General features: G+C 40.5%; 1 protein-coding gene across 2 annotated transcripts; it reads right to left on the reverse strand.

The window, feature by feature from the left end:
• Window positions 1–11647: 11647 nt before the first annotated feature.
• LOC132429005 (tripartite motif-containing protein 77-like) lies at window positions 11648–19124 on the reverse strand. 2 transcript variants are annotated; one of them, XM_060017210.1, is made up of 6 exons: window positions 18714–19124; window positions 17922–18017; window positions 15411–15641; window positions 14359–14381; window positions 13535–13632; window positions 11648–12202 (listed from the first exon to the last, which is right to left on the reverse strand). In XM_060017210.1, exons 1-6 carry the CDS (start codon window positions 19122–19124, stop codon window positions 11709–11711), a joined length of 1353 nt encoding a protein of 450 aa, XP_059873193.1. In that variant the 3' UTR covers window positions 11648–11708. The 2 variants fall into 2 exon arrangements, with proteins under 2 accessions (XP_059873193.1, XP_059873194.1); XM_060017211.1 differs by lacking the exon at window positions 15411–15641.
• Between the last annotated feature and the right edge of the window lie 7156 nt (window positions 19125–26280).

A 26280-nucleotide genomic window follows, 5' to 3' on the forward strand; every position in this document is an offset into this window, starting at 1 on the left:
GGAACATGGATGATAATTTTACAAGGAAAATTCATTTCACAGTGTCTCCAGAAAGTTCCTATTCTAAAGGGTTGCTTTATCAAAAACAAGGAATATCCTGCTTTGGTCGTGTTGCACTGCCTCTCATGTGCCTTCTGCGTCTGTTTGTTTTACAGTTGTCAATCAGTCTTCTGCGTCTGAAAATGCACGTTCCAGGGCTTCCCTGGTGGTGCAGTGGTTGGGAATCCGCCTGCCAGTGAAGGGGACACGGGTTCGATCCCTGGTCCGGGAAGATCCCACATGCCACGGAGCAACTAAGCCCGTGCACCACAACTACTGAGCCTGCGCTCTAGAGCCCGCGAGCCACAACTACTGAGCCCACGTGCCACAACTACTGAAGCCTGCGCACCTAGAGCCTGTGCTCTGCAACGTGAAGCCACCACAGTGAGAAGCCCGTGCACCACAACAAAGAGTAGCCCCCGCTCGCCACAACTAGAGAAAGCCCGCGCCCAGCAACAAAGACCCAACGCAGCCAAACATAAATAATAAATTAAATAAATAAATAAAAGAAAATGCATGTTCCCAGTCACAGTGTGATGGAAAAGCAAATTTCAGTGAAATGTTTCAATGCCTTTCATTTTTTGAAGTTCCTAGTGAAATCACACATGCTGAGAATATTAGAACCTAGCAAGGTGGGTCAGAAATTATGTCAAAGGCCTTTAGTGGCAATTAGAGAGTGGGGAAGTGGTGTCTTTGGTTGGTTGATTAGAATAGTAATGACTCGAATGTGTGTGTGTGTGGGTCACCAAACAAGACTTGAAGAGACAAAACCTCCACTGTGACAGCGTGTGGATTGTGCCAAAGAAATGAACTGTTAAACTTTCCTGTTTCTGTGCCCGTTGTGGAGAACAGAGTGAAAACCGACCAGCACAGAACTTGGCCTGAGTCAGAAGTGGGCCAGCTACTACTGAACGGCAACATGAAAGCTTCACTGAGGGTCTGAAAGCAGCACATTTCCTCCCACCACACCTTCATAGATCGTCACCTTAGAGAAACCTACCAAACATTTTGAACGTTCGTAAGTGTCTACCCTACTAACTTTGATGCTCATTTGGTTATTACTAATGCAAACTCATGTCTTTTTATTATTGTTTTAAAGAGAAAGTAGTTGGAAATGTGTTCCATCTTTACCTGGCTTTTCAAAAATAATCTTCTAAAAGTTTGAAATTTACTCAAAAGTAAAAAAAAAAAAACAAAAAACATCACTGTTGTGGTGGGGATTACTTGACCTCTGGCAACCATTACTGGGAGCCGGATGTGGGTGACTCTTGGGACTCTAGGCTGCTGTAAGGGTTCCTAGGTAAGAAAGAATGGTACACTGAATCTGAGGACATATTTCTTCTTTTATGTGAGGGGGAAGATAATCATGACTGTCTCTTGACCACTTCCCCAGTGTTGGCAGTATATAGAGAAACCTATAGGCTGGGTTGGGTTTGTGTGTTCCTTGATAATCACAGTGGAAAGGTGAGGTGTTTTAATACTGTTAAAATTTCCTTCATATGGAGGTGCCCAGCTTGATCCTTCAGTTTTCCTGTCAGCCCTTTGTTAAACACTGGCCACATATAATGAGGGATAAATCAGGAACCTGACTATACCCAGCAACTCCCTATCTGAGAAGACCTTCCCAGTCGAAGTAAATCAATAATACTTTATTGTCGTTTAAGCTTTTTCTACTTTAACCTCCTTTTATTGCTATTTAATATGAAGATACCACGAGATAAATTTTGTTGGTTCCATCTTTTTAAAAGTAAAGTCATCTCTCATGGCCGATTATCTAGAATATATGCTGTGGTTGCTCACCTCTTTTGTGAGCTGGATGTAGTTACAAAAATATATGTGTGGTGTGTATGATTCCAACTTAATGGTCTTTTTTAAACTCTCAGTTGTTTTTTCTTTCTTTCTTTCTTTCTTTCTTTTTTTTTTTTTTTTTGCGATACACGTGCCTCTCACTGTTGTGGCCTCTCCCGTTGTGGAGCAGAGGCTCCGAACGCGCAGGCCCAGCGGCCACGGCTCACGGGCCCAGCTGCTCCGCAGCACGTGGGATCCTCCTGGACCGGGGCACGAACCCGCGCCCCCTGCATCGGCAGGCGGACTCCCAACCACTGCGCCACCAGGGAACCCCTAACTCTCAGCTTTATTACCAAGGACAGACTCTCAGACATTTCATTCAGTCCTCAATTCTTTTTTTTTTTAATATAAATTTATTTATTTATGGCTGCGTTGGGTCTTCGTTGCTGGGCGTGGGCTTTCTCTAGTTGCAGGGAGCAGGGGCTACTCTTCATTGTGGTGCGCGGGCTTCTCATTGCGGTGGCTTCTCTTGTTGTGGAGAACGGGCTCTAGGCGCGCCGTCTTCAGTAGTTGTGGCTCGCGGGCTGTAGAGCGCAGGCTCAGTAGTTGTGGCTTGCGGGCTCTAGAATGCAGGCTTAGTAGTTGTGGTGCACGGGCTTAGTTGCTCCACATCACGTGGGATCTTCCCGGACCAGGGCTCAAACCCGTGTCCCCTGCATTGGCAGGAGGATTCTCAACCACTGCACCACCAGGAAAGCCCCAGTCCTCAATTCTTCAGAGATTTTACCTATACATATTTTTGAAGCCACGATTGATTGATTGATTGAAGAGCAATTAAAGGTCCTGCTTCATACAGTTCATGCCTTTGGGACCAGGCTGAGTTTTGTCTCACATTTCCTTCCTGTTCTCAGTGAAGTGACCCTTCTTCACCCAGGCTCAAGCCTCACCTTTCTTATGAGGCCTTCCTACCCCACCCCAGCCCAGGCGTTGCTGCAGACTGAAGTGCTTTGTCACCACTGCTGCTGTCTGCTTCCTTCTCCGGATTCTGAGCACCTCACTTGCAGGACTCTCTTCGTTGGTTTTACAACTTGAATGTCCTGCCTATAACGAGATGGGGCTTTACGCAGTGAATGAGCACGTTTAAGGTAAGCGTGGGAGGGATGGAGGTGGCGTTTAATTGACGAGCAGGGCTGGATGGCAGTCTGGCAAGAAACACAGGGTTGCACATCGTGGACAGAGTTGGTTACATACAATCCCCATATCAGTTGGAAACCATCTCCCTATTCTTGTTCTGGTATATCCTACTCACTAATTCACCCTCAGAGAGAAAAAAAATCTATTTTACAGGCAAATCTGCACTGACCCTCCGGACCAGAATAGGTCTTTCTTTATATAAACTCTGGTCTTTTCTTACATAATAGTTTAAATTGCAAGAGATAAAGGAAGTGTTCAGTGCCATATTCCCAGCAGATGATGTCTTTATCTGCAGATAAAGACAGATAATGCCCAGTGTCTGGGCACTAAAATATTTGATGAGTGAATAAATTAATAAATGAGATGAGATGATTGTCTTATTGGCAGTAGGGTTTTGATTACGGTGTGCTACTCAATAATCTTTCCTACAGTTTACATAATATACAGTTTCCTTCCAAATTACATTTCTGAAAGGAACGTAGTTTTGAAACACTTATGATACCAAATATTTCTGATTAATAAGTGAGAATAGTCATTAAAAGAAATGTTATAAGCCACTGAAAACGACATAAAATGAATCAGAAGAATAGGAAATGTTGAAGAGAGTATGGAATAAAAAACTTACTTTGGCCAGTGGTTCTCAAAGTTTGGTTCCAATTCAAACAGTATCATCATCACCTGAACCTTGGTAGAAATTCAAATTCTTGGCTTACACCCAAGACCTCCTGAATCAAAAGTCATGTGAGTGGGACCTGAAATCTGTAGTTTATCAGTCATTCCAGGTAATTCTGATGACTTCTGACGTTTGAGAAACACTGAATTAGGCTGATTTACAAAGAAACAAAGACTTAGGAAATTTCTTACTTCTCAGATCTAAAGTATCACTAGACACAAATTGATTTATTACCGTTGATTAACTATAATGATAAAAGCATAAAGGTGAAGATTAAGTTTGTTTTTAAATTTATTTTATTTATTTTTGGCTACGTTGGGTCTTGTTGCTGGGCGGGGGGCTTTCTCTAGTTGCGACGAGCGGGGGCTACTCTTCCTTGTGGTACACAGGCTTCTCATTGCGGTGGCTTCTCTTGTTGCGGAGCACGGGCTCTTGGCGCACAGGCTTCAGTAGTTGTGGCACGCGGGCTCAGTAATTGTGGCTCATGGGATCTAGAGCGCAGGCTCAGTAGCTGTGGCCCAGGGGCTTGGTTGCTCCGGGGCATGTGGGATCCTCCTAGACCAGGGCTCAAACCCGTGTCCCCTGCATTGGCAGGCAGATTCCCAACCACTGTGCCACCAGGGAAGCCCAAAGATTAAGTTCTTAAAGAGAATGTTGAGGATTCCAAAAATAAATTTGAATAACAGATTATTTTCGTGGACAACACACATAGTCATATTTCTTGAATTGTTGACTACTTAAACTACACTTTTTTTTTTGGTCTGGGGAAATACAGGAAGCAGACAATATTAAAAAAAATTCCATATGTAGTTAGGTATAAAACTAATGAATTTAATTTACTTTCTTGAAAATTATTCAGAAAAGACATACAATCAGATTTGTAGGAATGTTATTTTTGGAATAACATTTTATTGGAATAATTTGGAGGAATGTTATTTTGTACTTAAAATTCTGAATATATGTGGTATGATGAGATGATTTCAACATGTTATATAGGCAGCACAGGACAGTGAACCCTGAGAAAGAGGAAACAAATGAGGGAAACCCAGTGATAGACCCACCTTACTGCCTGAAGATTTCTAGGTCACAACACAGGGTGGGGGGACCCTGAGTGTAGATGTGAGTTCAGGGAGGTCAAGGTGGTTGGAGTTCCCAGGACTGAAGCCTGCTTGAGGGTAAAGCTGCACAGAGAGACAGAGACAGACAGAGACAGACATCTCTAGAGGGCTCCAAAGGTGGAGTCTGCAGCTGAATGCCGGTCCATTAATGTTTGTGAGGAAATCTTCCAGGTCAAGAAAAGAGGACCCCAAAGAGAACCAGTAGAACAATCCTGCATCTCACACAGGGCTGGGAATAGTTGTTGTTTCCTCATTCACGATGGGAAATCCTTGAACTACATGGGATATAGGGGAGAGGACGTGGAAGGGGATTGCCCCTCTGGTGGGGAAATCAAGCCCAGATTAAAGACTTCTCTCTCCCCACTAACAGAGTTTAAAAGCACGCTTTGAAAGTCAGGATTTGTTCCAGAGCTAACCCCACTTCTACACTCCTGTGCAGCCATGACGTCTCTGGCACAAAGAGGCAAAGACAACAGAGAAATTAAAGGCGGTTCCACCCGCACTCTTCAAGTAACAGACACCCCTTCTCCTAATTACTCTGGCCTGAAGGAAGGGCTCTCCCAGGGCCACTGGTGCCCATGCCACTGGCACCACTCTGCCATTTTGCTGTTGCTACACAGCACAGCTTCGTGACTGAGCCTGGTCTTGGGTCAGGAGTGGGAGAGAAAACAAGAAAAAAATGAGACTTCCCACCTCCACACTTTTCTGTTTTCAGGGGCCTCTTTGCTGATCCTCTGATGGGAAAGAGAGGGTCTCTTGGAGTTTTTCTGTGAGCTCCTGCTGTGCAGTTCAGAGACTGGGGCCTTTCTTTGGTCCCGGAGTAAAGCCAGGAAAGAAAAGAGCCATAGGAAAACCAAATTTTTGTCACTCAGTTCTTTGAGATTCTAATTCATTAGACTGATGCGCCACCTGTGCAAGCACCAGGCTGACCTGGCTCTGCTCAGAGACACCCTCTGGTCTGAGTCTTCTTGTCCCTGACAGTCGATCACTCTCCCCAGCCTCTGCCACCCCCTGCCCTGCTGTGGAGCCGTCGGGCTCACGTGAGCTTTCCGCAGGTATCGGAGCAGTGGGCTACGGCAGTCTGGCCTCTGTCAGAGATCAGGACTTCTCCTGATGTGCTGCTGGGTAAACTACAGCAATGCCTCTCCCACCCCACTCAGATGCCTCCCCAGTCCAAGAAGCCTCTGCATTCTACAGCCAGCTCTTCCCCGGGCCCTGGCAGTCCTTGGTCCAGTGCAGAGCTGCGATGTGAAGTATGCTTCATGGGGCTGGAGTGTTCGCTAGGCTCAGGCTGGGCACGTGCTGGGGCAGTTTTCAATCTGCCATTTCTGCCCTGCCAAGGGAGCCAGCAGGCACACACATACTCCTCACAAGCAGAGCCCAGGCCTCCCACATCCCTCCTGCTAGTCCCAGAGCAACTCCAATCAGCCAAAGGAGCTAGTCTTCCCTACAAAATATTATACACTAAATGTCCAAAAGGGTTGTTTATGTACTTCTTAATGAAAGAAGTTTAATGAGAGAGCTTAAGATTTTAAAGAGAATGTTGGGGATTCAGAAAATTAGTGAAACATTTTGGAAAATAGATTATTTTCATGGAAGATATACACAGTTATATTTTTTGAGTCATTTGCTTACTATAAAAAGAAGAAAACTTCCTTTCTTTAGTTTAGAAAATACAGGAAACGAACAATAGCCAAAAAATACTCTAGATGTAAGTAGGTAAAACATTAGTGAGTTCAATTTACTTTCTAGAAGATTAGTCAGAAAAGACTTTGTAATCATATATGCATTATTGGATTATTTAAATTTCTGGGAATACAGTCCTAAAATGAGAGGATTCTAAGTGATTACTGTATACATATAAATTTTACACTAGACATGGATATCAGCAATATTAGAGCAGTGTCCTTTCCTGGGTCAAAATATCAAGTACATATTCTGAGATGTCAGTAGCAGATGTTATGATCTCAGGACGCTGTAACAATTAAGCCATGGCCCATTGGCACAAAGATGGAGAAAATGACCACAGGAACCAAAGAGAACGCCTCAAACTCTCCTGATGTATGAATGTCTGATTTATGCCTGAACAGGCACGCATTTCATGTGGGTGTAAAATAGACTTCTCAATAAATCTGCTGTGGTATTTACCTAATGCCATCCACGAAAATCAATTTCATGTGGATTGAGTTCAATGGGAAAGACAAATTCATCATTTTAAAAGGAGTGAATATTAAAAGAAAATCTTTTTGACCCTTTTTTACACAGTGATTTCCTAATTAAGAAACAAAACACACAAATTGAATAAGAAAAATGATCAATTAACTACAAACATTAAGCATTTCTGTTATCAAAAGTCATCTTAATGGAAGAGAAATGCTGGGAAAAACACTGTAATCTATAAAACTGGCAAAGGATAAGTGACCAGAATATACCAAGAGACCTGAAAATCTATAAGACCAATATAAGCCCACTACCCCAAGCACAGAAGGACAAAGCAATAAGTTCACAGGAAATAAAGGCAGATATACATAAAAAGATGCTCAAACTCATTGGAAATCAGAGAAATAAAAATTAAAATCACAATCACTAACTTCAGATATTTTTTAAAATAACATAATATTATTAATATTATGTTATTTTAATTACATTAAAATAATATTTTTTAAAAACTATTAAACTCTGGTGATGACAAGAAGAACCCAAAATATCTCATGTTATGGGAGTAAAAATTGATACAATTCTTTTGGAAATCAATCTCTAGTAAAATTCAAGTTGAACATATTTCGAATCCTGATTGAATAATCTAGACAAGAACAAGTGCTATATGTGGCAGGTACAAATTGGTCATAACAACATAATATACAATCACCAAAATAATAATAAAAAGGAAACTCTGGCCAATCTCAATTCCATTACTGGTGAAATGGCTAAGTAAACCTAAGTATAGTCTCATTAAAGAATGTCATATGTCCTGATTTCAAACTATATTCCAAAGCTACAGTAATCAAAGTGATATGGTACTGGCATAAAAAAATACATAGACCAATAGAACAGGATTGAGAGCCAGGAAATTAACCTGTGCATATACAGTCAACTGATCTTTGACAAGAACAAGAACACACAGTGAGGAAATGATAGGTTCTTCAATACATGATGTTGGGAGACTTTTAAGTTCCTTCCTGCATAGGGCAGTGCTTAGGTGTTACCAGGGTTAAGAAGTGTTCAAAGGAATTAGGAAAGCTCTTGGACTTTCCCAGCAGTCCAGTAGTTAAGAATCTACACTTCCACCGCAGGGGGTGTGGGTTCAATCCCTGGTCAGGGAACTAGTTCCCACATGCCTAGCAGCTCTGCCCCCCCCCACAAAAAAAAAAACAAAGGAAAGCTCTTATCCAAAGCACTGGGTGGTGCTTAGCAATACTGAAGCAATCCTGACTCCAGGCTTCTAAAACACTGGACCCACGAGGGTTGGGGGATCCAGTGCCAGGGGTCCTTAGCCCCTGAATGGGAACATCTAAACCTGGGAGTCACCTAGCAAGGCAGGGTCCTGATGGACCGTAGTGACCATGATCCTGGAATTCTCACCCCTCTTCCTTCTTGACCCAGCACTGACTCATTTGCCTCAAAGGTCATGGGATTCCTCTTCTTCTAAGTCAGATCAGTGCTTAGTAACCACCCAGAAGAGCTTCTCTTTCCAGTGGGTACTTCCTGCCATGGGGATGGGATAGAGGGGGAACACTCATCCCACATCACCCTTTGCTGGGACCCACAGCTTACAGTGCAACCAGGGCTTAGAATCTAGTTTCCAGAAACTCAAATGGAAGCCCCCACCGCAACATCATCAAAACCTGGCATACGTCATTTATTCGGCAAAACAAATATCTAGCAAAGGCCAATGTTGATAAACTTGACAGTCTAGATGAAACAGGTAAATTCATTGGAAGATACACACAACTAAAGCCCACTGAAGATAAAAGTAAGTAAAATGAATAGCTGGATACCCATTAACAGAATTGAATCTGTAATTTAATAAATTACTCTCAGACTTCTCTTTTGAGCAAAAATGAAGCAGCAGGGATGGGATTTGCTCTTCTATCTTAAACAAGGACAACCCAGAAATGTGACATATAAAGGCAACAGTTTTCAGACATTTGACAATAAGCATCACAGGAGAGTAAACTTAGAGAGAGGGACCAAAGCAGGGGAGCCTTGTGACAGTCCCATTTTACTGCCTGGAGATTTCTAGACTTGTCACAGGGAGGGGGAACCCAGACAGAGCCCAGTGGTCTCCCCGAGTTGAAGAGACAGGGTTGGAAGTTCAGTAAAACCAAGGTGGCTGGAGTTCCCAGGACTGAGTACTAGTTGAGGATAGAGTTGCACAGAAGAGAGCTCCAGAGAGCTCCCACAGCAGGAGCCTACATCTGAGTACAGATCAGTGAATGCTTGTGAGGAAAATATCCAAGATCAAGGAAAGAACCACCCCAAAGGGGTAGATGGAACAATACCTCAGGTCACACAGGGCTGGGAATAGTTCCCACTATCCAGAGTGAAAAACCCTCACGGTACAGGGCATATCTTTTAGAACACTCAGGGAGCAGGGGGGTTGGTATTGTCCCAGTGGTGGGGAAAATCCAGCCCAGATTAAAGACTTCTCTGCTTTCTCCTTACACCGTTTATAAGCAAGCCTTGAAAACCGGAGATTCTTCCAGAGTTAACACCACCTTCTGGCCCCTATAGGACTGTGGTGGTCCTCAAGTCAAAGCAACAATAGAAAACACTTAAGAAGATTTCACGCACACGCCCCACTTTGGACAATAGGGGCCTCTTTCTGCAGTTCCTCTGGAAAAGGAAAAAAGGGCTCTCTTGGGACAAAGCCTCCCCATCTGCCATTTTACTGTTGCCACTCACTGTACCTTTTTGACAGTGGCTGATCTTGGGGCAGCACTGGAAGAGAAAAAGAGAAGATGAAAAGAGAAAAAGTGATCTCCTCTCACACTTTCCTGTTTGCAGGACCCTCTTTTCCTGGTCCTCTGACTAGAAACCAGGTGTTTACGTTTGAGCTTTTGCTGCATGCGCATGCTGTGCAGATCAGAGAACTGAGTCTTCCTTCAGTTCAGTCAATACCAGGAAGGAGAAGAGGAAAAATAATTCCACCAACTCACCTCCACTGTGGGTAATTATTCAAGTCTTAACTTCTCTCCTCATTTCACTTTCTAGTTTTAATTTTTCACATTCCTCACATGGTTAATTTTTATGGTCAGTTCAGAGTTTTCAGTTGTAATCTGTAGGTGAGACAGACTATGGAGAATTTCTTCTATTTTGGCCAGTGCAAGAGTCAATACAAAACTTTTCAGTATGCAACAATTCTTGGACCCCTTCCAAAGATGAGGGCATTATTAGATTGCTTTAAATCCCTAAGCAAATATCTGGAAATCTAGTTATAATTTCTTTTCCACTACAACTTCATAGAAATACATATAATCCCCAAATTCTTCCCTAAGCAACTTCTCTTTAAAGAGAGAGAGCAAAAGTTGGAGAGATATACTCCAATAAAGATGTAAAAAAAAAAAAGATGGAGAGATGGAAGGAGAAAGGGGAGTGGGGAGAGAAAGATTGATTCTTCTAAAAGAGAAGAAAAAGAAAAAATTGTTTTTCCTTATGATAAGCTCTCCTAGAATCTACTCTTTTAACAGCTTTCCTATCTATCATACATCAGTGTTAACTGGAGTCATTATGTTGGACAACACATCCCCAAAGAGATTGATTTCAATGTCTGATCACTTTACAAAGTTGTAAGATCTAAGTCAGTGACACTCTCTGAAATGAAATTTCACTGTTAACAGCTTGGATGTTTTGTGCATGTAAGAAATAAAGTTTATTGTCCATCCTTGAAAATGTATATTCAAGGTAGTTTCACTCTACATATCTTCCTTAAAAGTACTGCAGTATCCAAGCATCTAGGTCTTATTATCTATACTACTACCACTCTGATAAAATATGTGTATGTTCCTAAAAATCTCTGTTCATCATTGAGAGCTACTAATAGCAACATTGAGGAATCAGATCATACACAGTCTATATTTTGCCAGTTAAAATGAATTTCTGAGCCACGTACCTGAACAATAACTTAATTCACATCTTTATTTAATATTTCTCATCGCTTCTTGAGCTGCTAATTGTGTCTACATTAGAGTAACTTTTTTTTTGGTTATATAGCCTTTGCTTTTAATAATTTTCCTACACATTCATTCATTTGTTCCAATATATTTTTGATGTCTCTCATATCCTTAACCTGGTGTTTCATCCCTGGAATGTGGCTGGGAAGAGGACTAACGTTGGCCTTCGCTTCTTGCAGTCTGCAAACTAGAAAAGAAGACCCAAAATCTATTGTGAGTTTTACAAAGAGAAAGAATAAGCTGTTCTTGAGGTCATATTATAATTGACCTAATCTAGTTTGGTAAACTGAGGATTAAAAGAGGAATAGGATTTAGCCAGATGAGTGCAGGGAGAAGAGAATTCTACGCTGCCCTTGAGTTTTGACAAGGACTCTCTGGAAAGAGAAGCCTCTGTGCTTTTTGTTCATGCATTTGGCTGAGTTTCCACACCCATGTATTCTTTAATCTCTAGCAACTTCAGATGGCAAATGAAAAGTACATGTATCCTACCCAATAAAATAAAAGAGATTACTTTTATTTAAATAAAACAGAAAAGACAAATGTACATCGTTAACATTATCACCACTTTAAAAAATAACGCAGCCATGATATCTCCTGAAGGTAAAATGAAGTTAAACACAGTGAAGTATACTTGATTTTCCCCATTCTAGAAGTCCCCAGGATAGAAGCCCCTCAGCTATTAGAATTGCCGAGACCTTGGTCAGGTTTGGGAGCTGTTCCTGATCATTTGGGTCCACACCAAATGAAAGGTCTGAGAGGGAAAGAGAAAGAGCGTGAGAGGAAATTACAAATGAGGGAACTTCTGGCAACATTAATAAAGCTTATTATACCACATTCATAATCTAGAAACACCCCTATCCAGCCCTGGGGTCTTTGGATATAGTGGGGTAAGAGAGGGAATGTAGAAAAGAGACTGAAGTGGTCCTCCACGCTGACACACAGAAGTAGAAAAATATCCTCAGAGTTAAGTAGCATATCATTCCTACTTGTCCAGGATTCCTTGCAAAGTCCTATAATCCAGTTACGAGAGTTTCCCACATTCACCTCCCAGTAATGTTTGCCAGTGGTGAAGGTCTGAGCACCCCATGAAGGAGTATTCTCTGAACTTGCTGGATTACGGGGCACGTCTTGATGGTCAGGACTGCACTGCAAACGTCTCAGGTCTTCAGTCAGAGCCACATGACAATTTCTTATTTTATGATCCAACGTAACATACACTTCAGTAAAAAGAAAAGAGCAAAGTCAAAGAACAGAGTTTTAAAGTTCTGAGGGACGGACAATTGTGGCAGTATTGTGGCAGAGGTTTAGCAACCAAATCTCTGGAACAAAGCAAAGCTGGTTTGCCTTATTTGCTGGGAATATTCCAGCCCACCGTGACCATTTTCAAGGTGCCAGCCATTCAGTAATTGCTCCTAAAATTCTGGAACTTGTAACAATTCGCTCCCATGAGTGTGTCAGTACGAGCTAGCTCCAGAACACCCCTTTACCAAAGGTGACTAGACAGAGTGTGTCACTGGAAATCCAGAGAAAGAACAGGAAGGGCTTCTTGTCTATCTAAAGAGCCAGAAAATCTCTAATCGTACAACTAGATGAAGGAAAATTTTGAGAATACATAAAGATGTGGGATATCAGGCTCTGGCTTATTTTTACTAACTAACTCCTCAAAAACTGGGGAGTTCATTCATAGATGTCAAGAAAATAGCAAAAAAAAAAAAGAAAGAAAAAAAGAAAATAGCAAAATGGCCCTTAATTCACTTAAGTCCTCTCATTAATCCACTCTCACAAAATAAAATAGTAATAAATATATTATACATTATACTTTAAATATGATATTGTTTTTATTTTTAGTCCTAAATAGTGATCACATTGCTTAACATTTAAGGAAGCAAAAATAAAATAAACCAAAAACCCATCTGTGCCTTTTTTTAGAAGTGATTTCTCTCTTAGGATTTCTAATGGAGCCACCGCTGAATCAGAATCCAGCTCATCCCATCTCAGGCCTGCTTCTCCTTTGTCTGCCAGGCTCACCCTTCAGTTGCATTTGTCTTAAGGGGCCCTCTGTTCAACAAATCATAGGTTCAATTTGTTTTGTGGTTGTACTTGTTGTATATAAAAATACTTTTAAGCTTTTTACAAGTCTTGTGATTTTTCAAATGTAATTATTACATTCAATATTCAGATAAACATTTAAATAACAACATTAAGGTGATTCTAAGAATCTGAATATCTGCATATAACCACAGTTAACTACAAGATGAAATACACTGAATGGATATGCAGTTTTTATAGGGCAGAGTGTTCTTTTTTTTAAAATTTTAACTCACCACAAGTAACTATATAAGAAACTGTCATATTCGATTGATTGTTTTTGACAGGCTTCAGTTAGCTTTCTGACTGATAATTAACAATAAATTATAAAGTTAGTTATAAAGCAGTGCCTGCTTCCCTGTTCTCTGCAAAGAACAGACAGAGCAATGAAGAGAGATCACCAGCATGTATCTAGTCGTGAAGGAAATATTACTGCCTTCACCCAGAGAGCTGCCTCTTACCTCGGAAGCTGTTAAGCCTTTCCAACATCCCAGTGATGGTCCATGTACTGAGCTGTGGGTCCATAGGCTGAGGAATGTACAGCTGCATTAACTGACTCCTGTAAAAAAAAAAAAAAAAGACCCACTTACTAACAGGCCCAAAGGTACCATTAGCAGTCCACTGATGGTGCTGCATCAGAATCCTCATAATTAGGTGTGAAGGGTGTGAATCTAACTCCTCAGATGGAGGAACACTACAGTTGCTATTATATTTTACAATCTGTTTCCCTGCTCTTAGCATATCAATCTTAGTAGAATATGTCACCTCAATCATAATTGTGTCTGTTTCCTCTCTTCTAGCTTCCCTAGGGGATCCACACAGCAATTCTCATTTAATTCCTGAAATCTAATAGGTGGCAAATAGTTAGAATTTGCCATCTGATACATATGGATCCTCAGCACTATCGTATGTTCTTTCTTGATGATTCTACCTCCCTCCTCGTCTCAGCATCCGTCTACCTGCTGCCTCTCTGAGCTTATCTGCCTTTCCCATAGATGACCAGGAATAATCCTCAAATATCGATAATTAGAATTTGGAAATTAGGGGGCAGGAAAAATAGTTGTCTCTTTGCAACTTCTACAGTAAGGCTTGCAACTGAAACTACACTCCCCTCAACCCTACTTTCACCTAAGGGTAGACTATATAAAACCTGGCAGACTTTTAGAGAAGGAAGGAATAAACGCAGACAGAAAGAAACTTCTCATTAAAAAGGGAGGGTCCATCTCAACAGAAATAGCCTGATCACTATCACAATTACCATGATTTGAATAGGGGGCAAACTTACCTTTTCATTGTGTCTCCCACACCCTGTAAAGAGAAAGAAAGGAAGGCTTAGCTTTCAGCAAAAGCTCTCCTGTTTAGTCTAGTTTGAGGATATGAGATTATACTGGGAAATTCACTATCTCCAGTTCTCTTCCTTGGGGAAAATCATTTGCCATTTCCCTTATCCTTAAAAAGATGAAACCCAGTCTCACACTTACATACAGTTGATAAAATCATACTCTTGATAAAACTGAAAGTCAGAAGATGTTCTTAGGGTGCACGAATGGCTGTGCTTTGTTGTAATCTACAACAGGATTCACAGCGTTCCCCAAAGTTCTTATAAGGGTGTGAAAGCTAGAACCTCACAACAGAAAGAAGGCATACATCCCATATTCACACATATTACCAAGTACACATACAAAGTTATATTATCTGCTCACAAGCTGCTCTCTTGCAGCTGGTCAGAAACTGTAAATATAGTCGTCCCTGAGTATATGAGGGGAATTCATTCCAGGACCCCTTGTATACCAAAATCCATGGATGCGCAAATCTCTTATATAAAATGGCACAGTACTTCCATATAATGTATGCACAATTTCCTGTATACTTTAATCACCTCTAGATTACTTATAATACCTAATATAATGTAAATGCTGTGTAAATAGTTGTCAGCATTGACAAATTAAAGTTTTGCTTTTTGGAAATTTCTGGGTTTTTAAAAAATATATATTTTCCATCGGCAGTTGGTTGAATCCCCGGATGTGAAACCTATAGGGATATGGAAGGCTAACTGTATAGTAGAGGAATAGAACAAGAAGGTTTGGGAGATGTTCTTCTGGATCTGTTACTTGAACCTTTCCACACAGTTATCCTTCTTCCATATAAGGCAAGAGTGATGTTTTGTCTCCAGATTATACTGGAGGAGCAAAACTCACCATCATAGAGGCAGAAGAAGAATCTGGACTTTGGAACCAGAAAAATAATGGAGGCCAAAAAGGATGTAACTCCAGTGGATATAAATGCTTTCCAAGCAGGCTGGTGTTCAGCACCCTAACGTCCTTCCTTAGTCCTTACCTGGAGCATGTCCACGTCTGCTTTAAGGCACAGTTCCTTCAGCTCCTCATATATTCTTCTCAGGAGTTTCCCCATATGAACCATTCTGGCTACATTTCTCCTGAGTCGCTGAAAAACAATCTTGCCTTCAATTGCCAACATCTCTAAATGTTTTTGCTTTTCTTCCTGGAGATATTGATATACCTTAGGGTATTCAGCTCCTATCATCACCATCCGTAGATTTACAAAACCCTGCAGTGACATTGGATTAATTAGATCATGTATCTGGATGGCTTTATTCTTCTCTTATCATCTATTATCTACGTGTTATGTATAGAATACTTGTCTTAGTTTGTTTGGGCTACTATAACAAAAGCACAATAGACTGCATAACTTATAAATAACAGCATTTACTTCACACAGTTCAGTAAGGTGGGAAATCCAAGATCAGTGCCAGCAGATTTGGTGTATGGTGAGAGCCACTGACTAGATAGCTATCTTTTTTTTTTTTTTTTTTTTTGCTTAATAATGATTAAAATATATTCCACTTTACAAAGCACATTCACATACTTGGTTTTCATTTTTTTACCATATGCATGTATCTTTTTTATTGAAGTGTAGTTGATTTACAATATTGTATTAATTTCAGGTATACAGCAAAGTGATTTGGTTATACATACATATATATATGCATATATCTATATTCTGTTTTTTCCCAATTCTTTTCCATTATAGGTTATTACAAGATATTGAATATAGTTCCCTGTGCTATAAAGTAGGTCCTTGTTGTTTATCTATTTTATATACAGTAGTGTGTATATGTTAATCCCAAACTCCTAATTTATCCTTCCCCCACTTTCCCCTTTGGTAACCATAAGTTTTTTTCTATGCCTGTCGGTCGATTTCTGGTTTGTAAATAAGTTCATTTGTATCATTTTTATTTTTAGATTCCACATATAAGTGATAGCATATGATATTTGTCTTTCTCTGACTTAATTCCCATAATATGGTAATCTCTAGGTCCATCCATGTTGTTGCAAATGGCATTATTTCATCCTTTTTCGTGGCTGAGTAGTATTCCATTGTATAAGTATACTACCTCTTCTTTATCCATTCATCTGTTGATGGACATTTAGGTTGCTTCCATGTCTTGACTAGATAGTCATCTTTTGGTTGTGTCCTCACATGGCAGGAGGGGCAAGCCTCCATAGGGCTTCTTTTATAAGAATCCCACTCATAAGGACTCTGCCTTCATGACCTAATTACCTCCCAAAGGCACGACCTCCTAACACCATCACTTTGGGGGTTAGAATTTCAACATTTGAACTTGGTGGGGGGGAAGGGGGGAACCCAAACTTTTGGACCATACCTTCTGTTTTCTCTGCTCCAGAAGGATGGTTCTCAGAGAACTGCTGGTTCACTCCCTTCGCTTCTTTAGGTCTCTACCCTGATGTAACGTTCATAATGAGTCTTCCCTGACCAGCATACTTTCTCCCCAAGCCTGTACTATTTATACACATTCCTGCTTTAATTTTCTCCCAAGAACTTTACAAATGTGAGGTATTATAAATGTTACTCTTTTTTATTTGTTACATGACTTCTCTTACTAGATTATAACCAACTGAGGTCAGTGATTTTCTTCTTTTTGTCCATTTCTGTATCTCTTTGTGGGCCTAGAACAGTGAGCAATGCATCATATGCCCTCCTATGAATGAGTGGTTTATTAGAAAATCCATCCTAAATGATCAAGATAATTTTATTATTGCCTTTGGTATTTTCACAGCACTGTATACAGATTTCTGTTTAATGACATATTCTATACCATAGCCTGTTGATATATCTTCTTTAGAAGTGATTGAGTTCTTTGAAAATAAAAATGTGGTTTATTTTTATTAAACCTTCAGTTTCAGGTTCCCAGTTCATATATCTGAATCAATGAATGATACAACCCAAAATCCTTAGGTAGACATTCACAGTCTTGCCATGGTTATAATTACATTTCTAGCCGTAACTCTCACTGCCTGCTTCATACCCTATGTACTAATTAATAGGAGCTACTTGCAGGTCCCAGACAATTCCATGATTTGTCTCATTTTTAGCTTTCTTGTCCCTTCGGTGTCTGTGTCATAAATACCCATGAATTTACAGATTCTACTAACACATTAGCATTGGGATGATTTTTACTTGTTTGAGAAGATTTTCTTAACATTCAAAGTTTATTAATCTCCTACAGAACTCTATTTTTACCTGATCCCAGTGACCATTGCATTTTGTTTTGTGATACTGCATTTTCTTGTCCCTGCTAAAGTACAATATTAGTGGTAGACATTGCTTTATCAAGAAAATCAGGAAAAATCTTTTAATTACATTTTGGGTTCATTCAACATGAAATCCTATATTGAAGGTCATGTATGTAGCTCTCTCTGATCACTCACTCAGGGGACATTATGATTTAATTCAAGTTCTTCCACTGTAAGTTACGAGGCTATTTGTCCCAAGCTGGTTCCAGTGGATACAGGGTCTACTGCTTACCTCCCATACTCTAAATATGTTGGTCACTTTTTTTATATTTCTCTGATTTTCTTTTTTCTTTTTCCAAATAGATTTCATTTGCATCAGAAGGTTCTCCTGCAAAATAACCATAAATTGGAGTACTAGAAAAGCAAAGGTAGTACATTTCAGATACTTAAAAGAAGATAGAAGGGTATGAACATGGGACAAACAGTAAAGAGAGCAGAGATGTCAGTGATTTTCCTGGGGAACACTAACTGATAAATCTGAGAGATCAACCAAAAACAGAATGCCTAAATTTAGAAAATGTAATCTATTATCTGAGGAATCTAACACTGATATTGTAGTAACCTGGTCAATTTTCAGAAGTGAATCTTGCTTTATATTTAATTGTGAAATATTAGCCCTCAGTTTTCCTAAGGCACTATAAGAAAATATTGGCCAGTGTTTCTAAATCTTCTATAATTAGAACAGCATCATCGTAATCATAGTTGTAGGAGCCAATGACTGTTACTGAAACTAGAGATTTATCCAGCACGTTACTTACTGAAATACCAGCACCCTAATTCTCATCAATTTCATCATCATTCCTGTCTTTCAGCCCAACAGAATTTAAACTTCAGGAGAACAAGAATGTTGTCTAGTTTCTTCACCGCTTTATCCCTAGATTTCAGAATAGTGCCTGGCACATGGTGTTCAGAAATTCGATTTGTTTCCTACCTAAAATAATAATAACAATCAATGTATTTGCCTCATTGCCTATCAGATACAGGGTCGTACACATTTCAAAGTGCATTCAGAGATATCACTTACCCTGTAGTGCTCTGCAACCTGCTTTACTGGATAGTGTTCATGCGTGGCATGCTCGGGGGAATGAGAGCAGAACAAACACAGCAGGCTCTTGTCAGTTTGACAGAAGTAGAGCTTTATCACTTGGTGTATCCTACACATCTGCTTGGCAGAGCTAGGTAACTGGCAGACAACTGATCCTCTGGTAGGAAGAATACGTTCCTTAGCAAAAATAGTGCTTTTGAAGTCCATTTTTGGAGATACTGCCTTGCACACAGGACAGCAAGGAGCTGTTTGGACATCTTCCCATAAGAGACAGAGGCAAGGAGTACAAAATCTGTGCCCACAGCTAATGGTGACAGGGTCTGTGAAATTGTCCTTGCAGATGGAGCAGATGAACTCACTGGGGAAACACTGCGTGAAAGCAGATTCCATGTTTCTGAGAAAATAAAAGGAAAGGACATTCTTTACCCTTGGCATGTGAGTTGAGCTTTGAGCCTTCTCTCACTAATACACATACGTACTGTAGGAGGACAGGCCATGTTTTGAATAGGATGGCGAGGCACAAAGAGAGTCCTACAGACTGGTAAAATGCATTATTATTTTCTTACATTGGCCTCCAGCACTACTTCTCATTTCCCTATTAGAAATCCAGGATTTTTCACATATATTATCTCTCTTTCAAAGACAAAGAAATCAGAGGTTCTGGGCTCATTCATAGGCAGTGGGTCATATTGTGTCCAAAACTATCACAATTTTCCCCTTTTTTCCTCTCTCTGATTGGTTAGCACAGGGTATTTGTTCCAATTCTGGCCAATGAAATAAGAAACTAAGACTCCTAGGACAATTCCAGAAAAGATTTTCTTGCTTCAGAAGAGATGCGTGGAATTTAAAAAAAAAAAAACCTGCCTTTTCTGTTTCTGGACATTTTTTGGATACAATACCCATTTGCATAGCCATCTTGTGGTCACAACGTGAACTAGCCTAAGGAGAAAAGACAATAGTCTAAGGATAACAAAAAAGATGGAAAGAAACTGCGTTCTTAACAATGACATTGAACAATAGTTAACCGAATTCTGGAGACGCCAATTTCTGACTAAATTAACACAAATCCCTATACTAAAGACCTAACAGAAGAAAGTTTGTGCTCACTACTGCATAAAAAAAGAACTTAGCACAGTATCTACTGTCATATGTGATACATCAGGGGTTCAACAAAAATTATGAGGCATATCATAAGGCAAGAAAAATGTAGTCTGAACAGGCAAAGCAGGCATCAGAACCAGACTTAGATACAACACAGTTGTTAGAACCATCAGACAAAGAATTTAAAATAACTGTGATTAGAATGTTAAAGGCTTTTATAAAAAAATGTAGACAACATGCAAGATAGGTAATTTCAGGAGAGGGATGAAAACTATAAGACAATCAGATAGGCTAGATATAATATAGGCAGAGAATTTTGTGTTTGCGTTCAGGAGTAGATGCAATACAAGAAAGAAAAGTATCAGTGACCATAATGGTAGGTCAATATAAAATACCAAAACTAAACACAAAGAAGAAAAACAAAGAGTAAAAAATTAAAACAGAACAGAGCATCAAAGAGCAGAAGGACAACATTAAGTGCTGTTTAACATTGTTTAGCATCTGTGTCATTAGATTTCCATAAGGAAAATAAAGATATAACAGAGCAAAAGAAACATTTAAAGAAATAATTTGAGAGACTCTTCCAAAATTAGTGACGGACACTAAAAAAAAGATCTACGAGGGAAGATGGCGGAAGAGTAAGACGCGGAGATCACCTTCCTCCCCACAGATAAACAGAAATACATCTACACATGGAACCACTCCTATAGAACACCCACTGATCTCTGGCAGAAGACCTCAGACCTCCCAAAAGGCAAGAAACTCCCCACGTACCTGCGTAGGGCAAAAGAAAAAACAGACAAAAGGATAGGGACGGGACCTGCACCAGTGGGAGGGAGCCGAGAAGGAGGAAAGGTTTCCACACACTAGAAGCCCCTGCGTGGGCGGAGACTGCAGGTGACGGAGGGGGGAAGCTTCGGAGCCTCGGAGGAGAGCGCAGCAACACGGGTGCGGAGGGCAAAGCAGAGAGATTCCCGCACAGAGGATCAGGCCCGACTGGCACTCACCAGCCCGAGAGGCTTGTCTGCTCACATGCGGGGACGGGCGGGGCTGGGAGCTTAAGTTCCGGCTTCGGTTGGAGCGCAAGGAGAGGACTGGGGTTAGGGGCGTGAAAACAGCCTGAAGGGGTTAGTGCGCCACGGCTGGCCGGGAGGGAGTCCGGGGAAAAGTCTGGAGCTGCCGAAGAGGCAAGAGACTTTTTCTTCCCTCTTTGTTTCCTGGTGCACGAGGATAGGGGATAAAGAGCGCTGCTTAAAGGAGCTCCAGAGACGGGCGAGAGCCGCGGCTAACAGCGCGGACCCCAGAGACGGGAATGAGGCACTAAAGCTGCTGCCGCCGCCACCAAGAAGCCTGTGTGCAAGCACAGGTCACTCTCCACACCTCCCCTCCCGTGAGCCTGTGCAGCCCGCCACTGCCAAGGTCCCGTGATCCAGGGACAACTTCCCCAGGAGAACGCACGGCGCTCTTCAGGCTGGTGCAACGTCCCGCCTGCCTCTGCCGCCGCAGGCTCGCCCCGCATCGTGCCCCTCCCTCCCCGCGCCCTGAGTGAGCCAGAGCCCCCGAATCAGCGGCTCCTTTAACCCCGTCCTGTCTGAGCGAAGAACAGACGCCCTCAGGCGACCTACACGCAGAGGCGGAGCCAAATCCAAAGCTGAGCCCCAGGAGCTGTGAGAACAAAGAAGAGAAAGGGAGATGTCTCCCAGCAGCCTCAGGAGCAGCGGATTAAAGCTCCACAATCAACTTGATGTACCCTGCATCTGTGGAATACATGAATAGACAACGAATCATCCCAAATTGAGGAGGTGGACTTTGGAAGTAAGATAGATTATTTTTTCCTCGTTTCCTCTTTTTGTGAGTGTGTATGTGTATGCTTCTGTGTGAGATTTTGTCTGTATAGCTTTGCTTTCACCATTTGTCCTAGGGTTCTGTTTATTTTTTTACTTTTTACTTCAAAAAACGTCCTTTTTTTTAACTTCAAAAAATTTTTTTTCTTAATAATTATCTTTTATTTTAATAACGTTATTTTATTTTACCTTATTTTATTTTATCCCCTCCCTTCCTTCCTTTCTTTCCTTCTTTCTTTCTTTCTTTCTTTCTTTCTTTCGTTCTTTCTTTCTTTCTTTCTTTCTTTCTTCCTTTCTTTCTTCATTTCTTCCTTTCTTTCTATTTTTTCTCCCTTTTACTCTGAGCCGTGTGTATGAAAGGCTCTTGGTGCTCCAGGCAGGAGCCACTGCTGTGCCTCTGAGGTGGGAGAGCCAACTTCAGGACACTGGTCCACAAGAGACCTCCCAGCTCCACGTAATATCAAACAGCAAAAATCTCCCAGAGATCTCCATCTCAACACCAAGACCCAGCTTCACTCAACGACCAGCAAGCTACAGTGCTGAACACCCTATGCCAAACAACTAGCAAGACAGGAACACAACCCCACCCATTAGCAGAAAGGCTGCCTAAAATCATAATAAGGCCACAGACACCTCAAAACACACCACCAGACGTGGACCTGCCCACTAGAAAGACAAGATCCAGCCTCATCCACCAGAACACAGGCACTAGTCTCCTCCACCAGGAAGCCTACACAACCCACTGAACCAACCTTAGCCACTGGGGACAGACACCAAAAACAACAGGAACTATGAACCTGCAGCCTGCAAAAAGGAGACCTCAAACACAGTAAGATAAGCAAAATGAGAAGACAGAAAAACACACAGCAGATGAAGGAGCAAGGTAAAAACCAACCAGAACTAACAAATGAAGAGGAAATAGGCAGTCTACCTGAAAAAGAATTCAGAATAATGATAGTAAAGATGATCCAAAATCTTGGAAATAGAATAGAGAAAATGCAAGAAACATTTAACAAGGACCTAGAAGAACTAAAGAGGAAATAAGCAACGATGACCAACACAATAAATGAAATTAAAAATACTCTAGGAGGGATTAATAGCAGAATAACTGAGGCAAAAGAAAGGATAAGTGATCTGGAAGATAAAATAGTGGAAATAACTACTGCAGAGCACAATAAAGAAAACAGAGGGGCTTCCCTGGTGGCGCAGTGGTTGGGAGTCCGCCTGCCGATGCAGGGGGTGCAGGTTCATGCCCCGGTATGGGTGATCCCATGTGCCGCAGAGCGGCTGGGCCCCTGAGCCATGGCCGCTGGGCCTGCGTGTCTGGAGCCTGTGCTCCGCAGCGGGAGAGGCCACGGCAGTGAGGGGCCCGCATGCCGCAAAAAAAAAAAAAAAAAAGAAAATATAATGAAAAGAACTGAGGACAGTCTCTGAGACCTCTGGGACAACATTAAACACACCAACATTCAAATTATAGGGGTCCCAGGAGAAGAAGGGAAAAAGAAAGTTACTGAGAATATATTTGAAGAGATTATAGTTAAAAACTTCCCTAATATGGGAAAGGAAATAGTTAATCAAGTCCAGGAAGCACAGAGAGTTCCATACAGGATAAATCCAAGGAGAAACATGACAAGACTCATATTAATCAAACTATCAAAAATTACATACAAAGAAAACATATTAAAAGCAGCAAGGGAAAAACAACAAATAACACACAAAGGAATTCCCATAAGGCTAACAGCTGATCATTCAGCAGAAACTCTGCAAGCCAGAAGGGACTGGCAGGATATATTTAAAGTGATGAAGGAGAAAAACCTACACCCAAGATTACTCTACCCAGCAAGGATCTCATTCAGATTTGATGGAGAAATTAAAAGCTTTACAGACAAGCAAAAGCTGAGAGAGTTCAGCACCACCAAACCAGCTTTACAACAAATGCTAAAGAAACTTCTCTAGGCAAGAAACATAAGAGAAGGAAAAGACCTACAATAACAAACCCGAAACAATTAAGAAAATGGGAATAGGAACATACATATTGATAACTGCCTTAAATGTAAAGGGATTAAATGCTCCCACCAAAAGACACAGACTGGCTGAATGGATACAAAAACCAGACCCATAAATATGCTGTCTACAAGAGACCCACTTCAGACCTAGGGACACATACAGACTGAAAGTGAGGGGATGGAAAAAGATATTCCATGCAAATGGAAATCAAAAGAAAGCTGGAGTAGCAATTCTCATATCAGACAAAATTGACTTTAAAATAAAGACTATTACAGGAGACAAAGAAGGACACTACATAATGATCAAGGGATCTGTCCTAGAAGGAGACATAACAACTGTAAATATTTATGCAGCCAACATAGGAGCACCACAATACATAAGGCAAATACTAACAGCCATAAAACAGGAAATCGACAGTAACACAATCATAGTAGGGGACATTAACACCCAACTTTCACCAATGGACAGAGCATCCAAAATGAAAATAAATAAGGAAACACAAGCTTTAAATGATACATTAAACAAGATGGACTTAATTGATATTTATAAGAAATTCCATCCAAAACAACAGAATATACATTTTTCTCAAGTCCTCATGGAACATTCTCCAGGATAGATCATATCTTGGGTCACAAACCAAGCCTTGGTAAATTTAAGAAAACTGAAATCATATCAAGTATCTTTTCTGACCACATCACTATGAGACTAGATATCAATTACAGGAAAAGATCTGTAAAAAATACAAACACATGGAGGTTTGTATGCACTAGTTAATAACCAAGTGATCACTGAAGTGATCAAAGAGGAAATCAAAAAATACCTAGAAACAAATGACAATGGAGACACGATGACCCAAAACCTATGGAATGCAGCAAAAGCAGTTCTAAGAGGGAAGTTTATAGCAATACAATCCTACCTTAAGAAACAGGAAACAACTCAAATAAACAACCTAACCTTGCACCTAAAGCAATTAGAGAAAGAAGAACAAAAAAAACCCAAAGTTAGCAGAAGGAAAGAAATCATAAAGATCAGATCAGAAATAAATGAAAAAGAAATGAAGAAAACGATAGCAAACATCCATAAAACTAAAAGCTGGTTCTTTGAGAAAATAAACAAAATTGATAAACAATTAGCCAGACTCATCAAGAAAAAAAGGGAGAAGACTCAAATCCATAAAATTAGAAATGAAAAAGGAGAAGTAACAGCTGACACTGCAGAAAAACAAAGCATCATGAGAGAGTACTACAAGTAACCCTATGCCAATAAAATGAACAACCTGGAAGAAATGGACAAATTCTTATAAATGCACAACATGCTGAGACTGAACCAGAAAGAAACAGAAAATATGAACAGACCAATCACAAGCACTGAAATTGAAACTGTGGTTAAAAATCTTCCAACAAACAAAAGCCCAGGACCAGATGGCTTCACAGGCGAATTCTATCAAACATTTAGAGAAGAGTTAACACCTAACCTTCTCAACTCTTCCAAAATATAGCAGAGGGAGGAACACTCACAAACTCATTCTACGAGGCCACCATCACCTTGATACCAAAACCAGACAGAGATGTCACAAAGAAAGAAAACTACAGGCCAATATCACTGATGAACATAGATGCAAAAATCCCCAACAATATACTAGCAAACAGAATCCAACAGCACATTAAAAGGATCATACACCATGGTCAAGTGGGGTTTAACCCAGGAATGCAAGGATTCTTCAATATACACAAATCAATCAATATGATACACCATATTAACAAGCTGAAGGAGAGAAACCATATGATTATCTCAATAGATGCAGAGAAAGCTTTTGACAAAATTCAACACCCATTTATAATAAAAACCCTGCAGAAAGCAGGCATAGAGGGAACTTGCCTCAACATAATAAAGGCCATATATGACAAACCTACAGCCAACATCATCCTCAATGGTGAAAAACTGAAACCATTTCCACTAAGATCAGGAACAAGACAAGGTTGCCCACTCTGACCACTCTTATTCAACATAGTTTTGGAAGTTTTAGCCACAGCAATCAAAGAAGAAAAAGAAATAAAAGGAATCTAAAATGGAAAAGAAGACGTGAAACTGTCACTGTTTGCAGATGACATGATACTCTACATAGAGAATCCTAGGATGCTACCAGCAAACTACTATAGCTAATCAATGAATTTGGTAAAGTAGTAGGATACAAAATTTATGCACAGAAATCTCTTGCATTCCTATACATTAATGATGAAAAATCTGAAAGTGAAATTAAGAAAACAATCCCATTTACCATTGCAACACAAAGAATAAAATATCTAGGAATAAACCTACCTAAGGAGATAAAAGACCTGTATGCAGAAAATTATAAGACTCTGATATAACAAATTAAAGATGATACAAATAGATGGAGAGATATACCATGTTCTTGGATTGGAAGAATCAGCATTGTGAAAATGACTCTACTACCCAAAGCAATCTACAGATTCAATGCAATCCCGATCAAACTACCACTGGCATTTTTCACAGAAATAGAAAAAAAAAACTTCACAACTTGTATGGAAACACAAAAGACCCTGAATAGCCACAGCAATCTTGAGAACAAAAAA

This window comes from Delphinus delphis, chromosome 8, assembly GCF_949987515.2.
Source record: "Delphinus delphis chromosome 8, mDelDel1.2, whole genome shotgun sequence".
In the NCBI taxonomy this organism is placed as follows: Eukaryota; Metazoa; Chordata; class Mammalia; order Artiodactyla; family Delphinidae; genus Delphinus; species Delphinus delphis.

Coding starts and splice junctions, on each gene's coding strand:
- LOC132429005 (XM_060017210.1), bottom strand. CDS start 19,124: ATGGAATCTGCTTTCACGCAGTGTTTCCCCAGTGAGTTCATCTGCTCC. Junction 15,642..17,921: donor ACATATTTAGAGTATGGGAG/GTAAGCAGTAGA, acceptor ATGTCACTGCAG/GGTTTTGTAAATCTACGGAT. Junction 12,203..13,534: donor AAGGCTTAACAGCTTCCGAG/GTAAGAGGCAGC, acceptor TTTTTACTGAAG/TGTATGTTACGTTGGATCAT.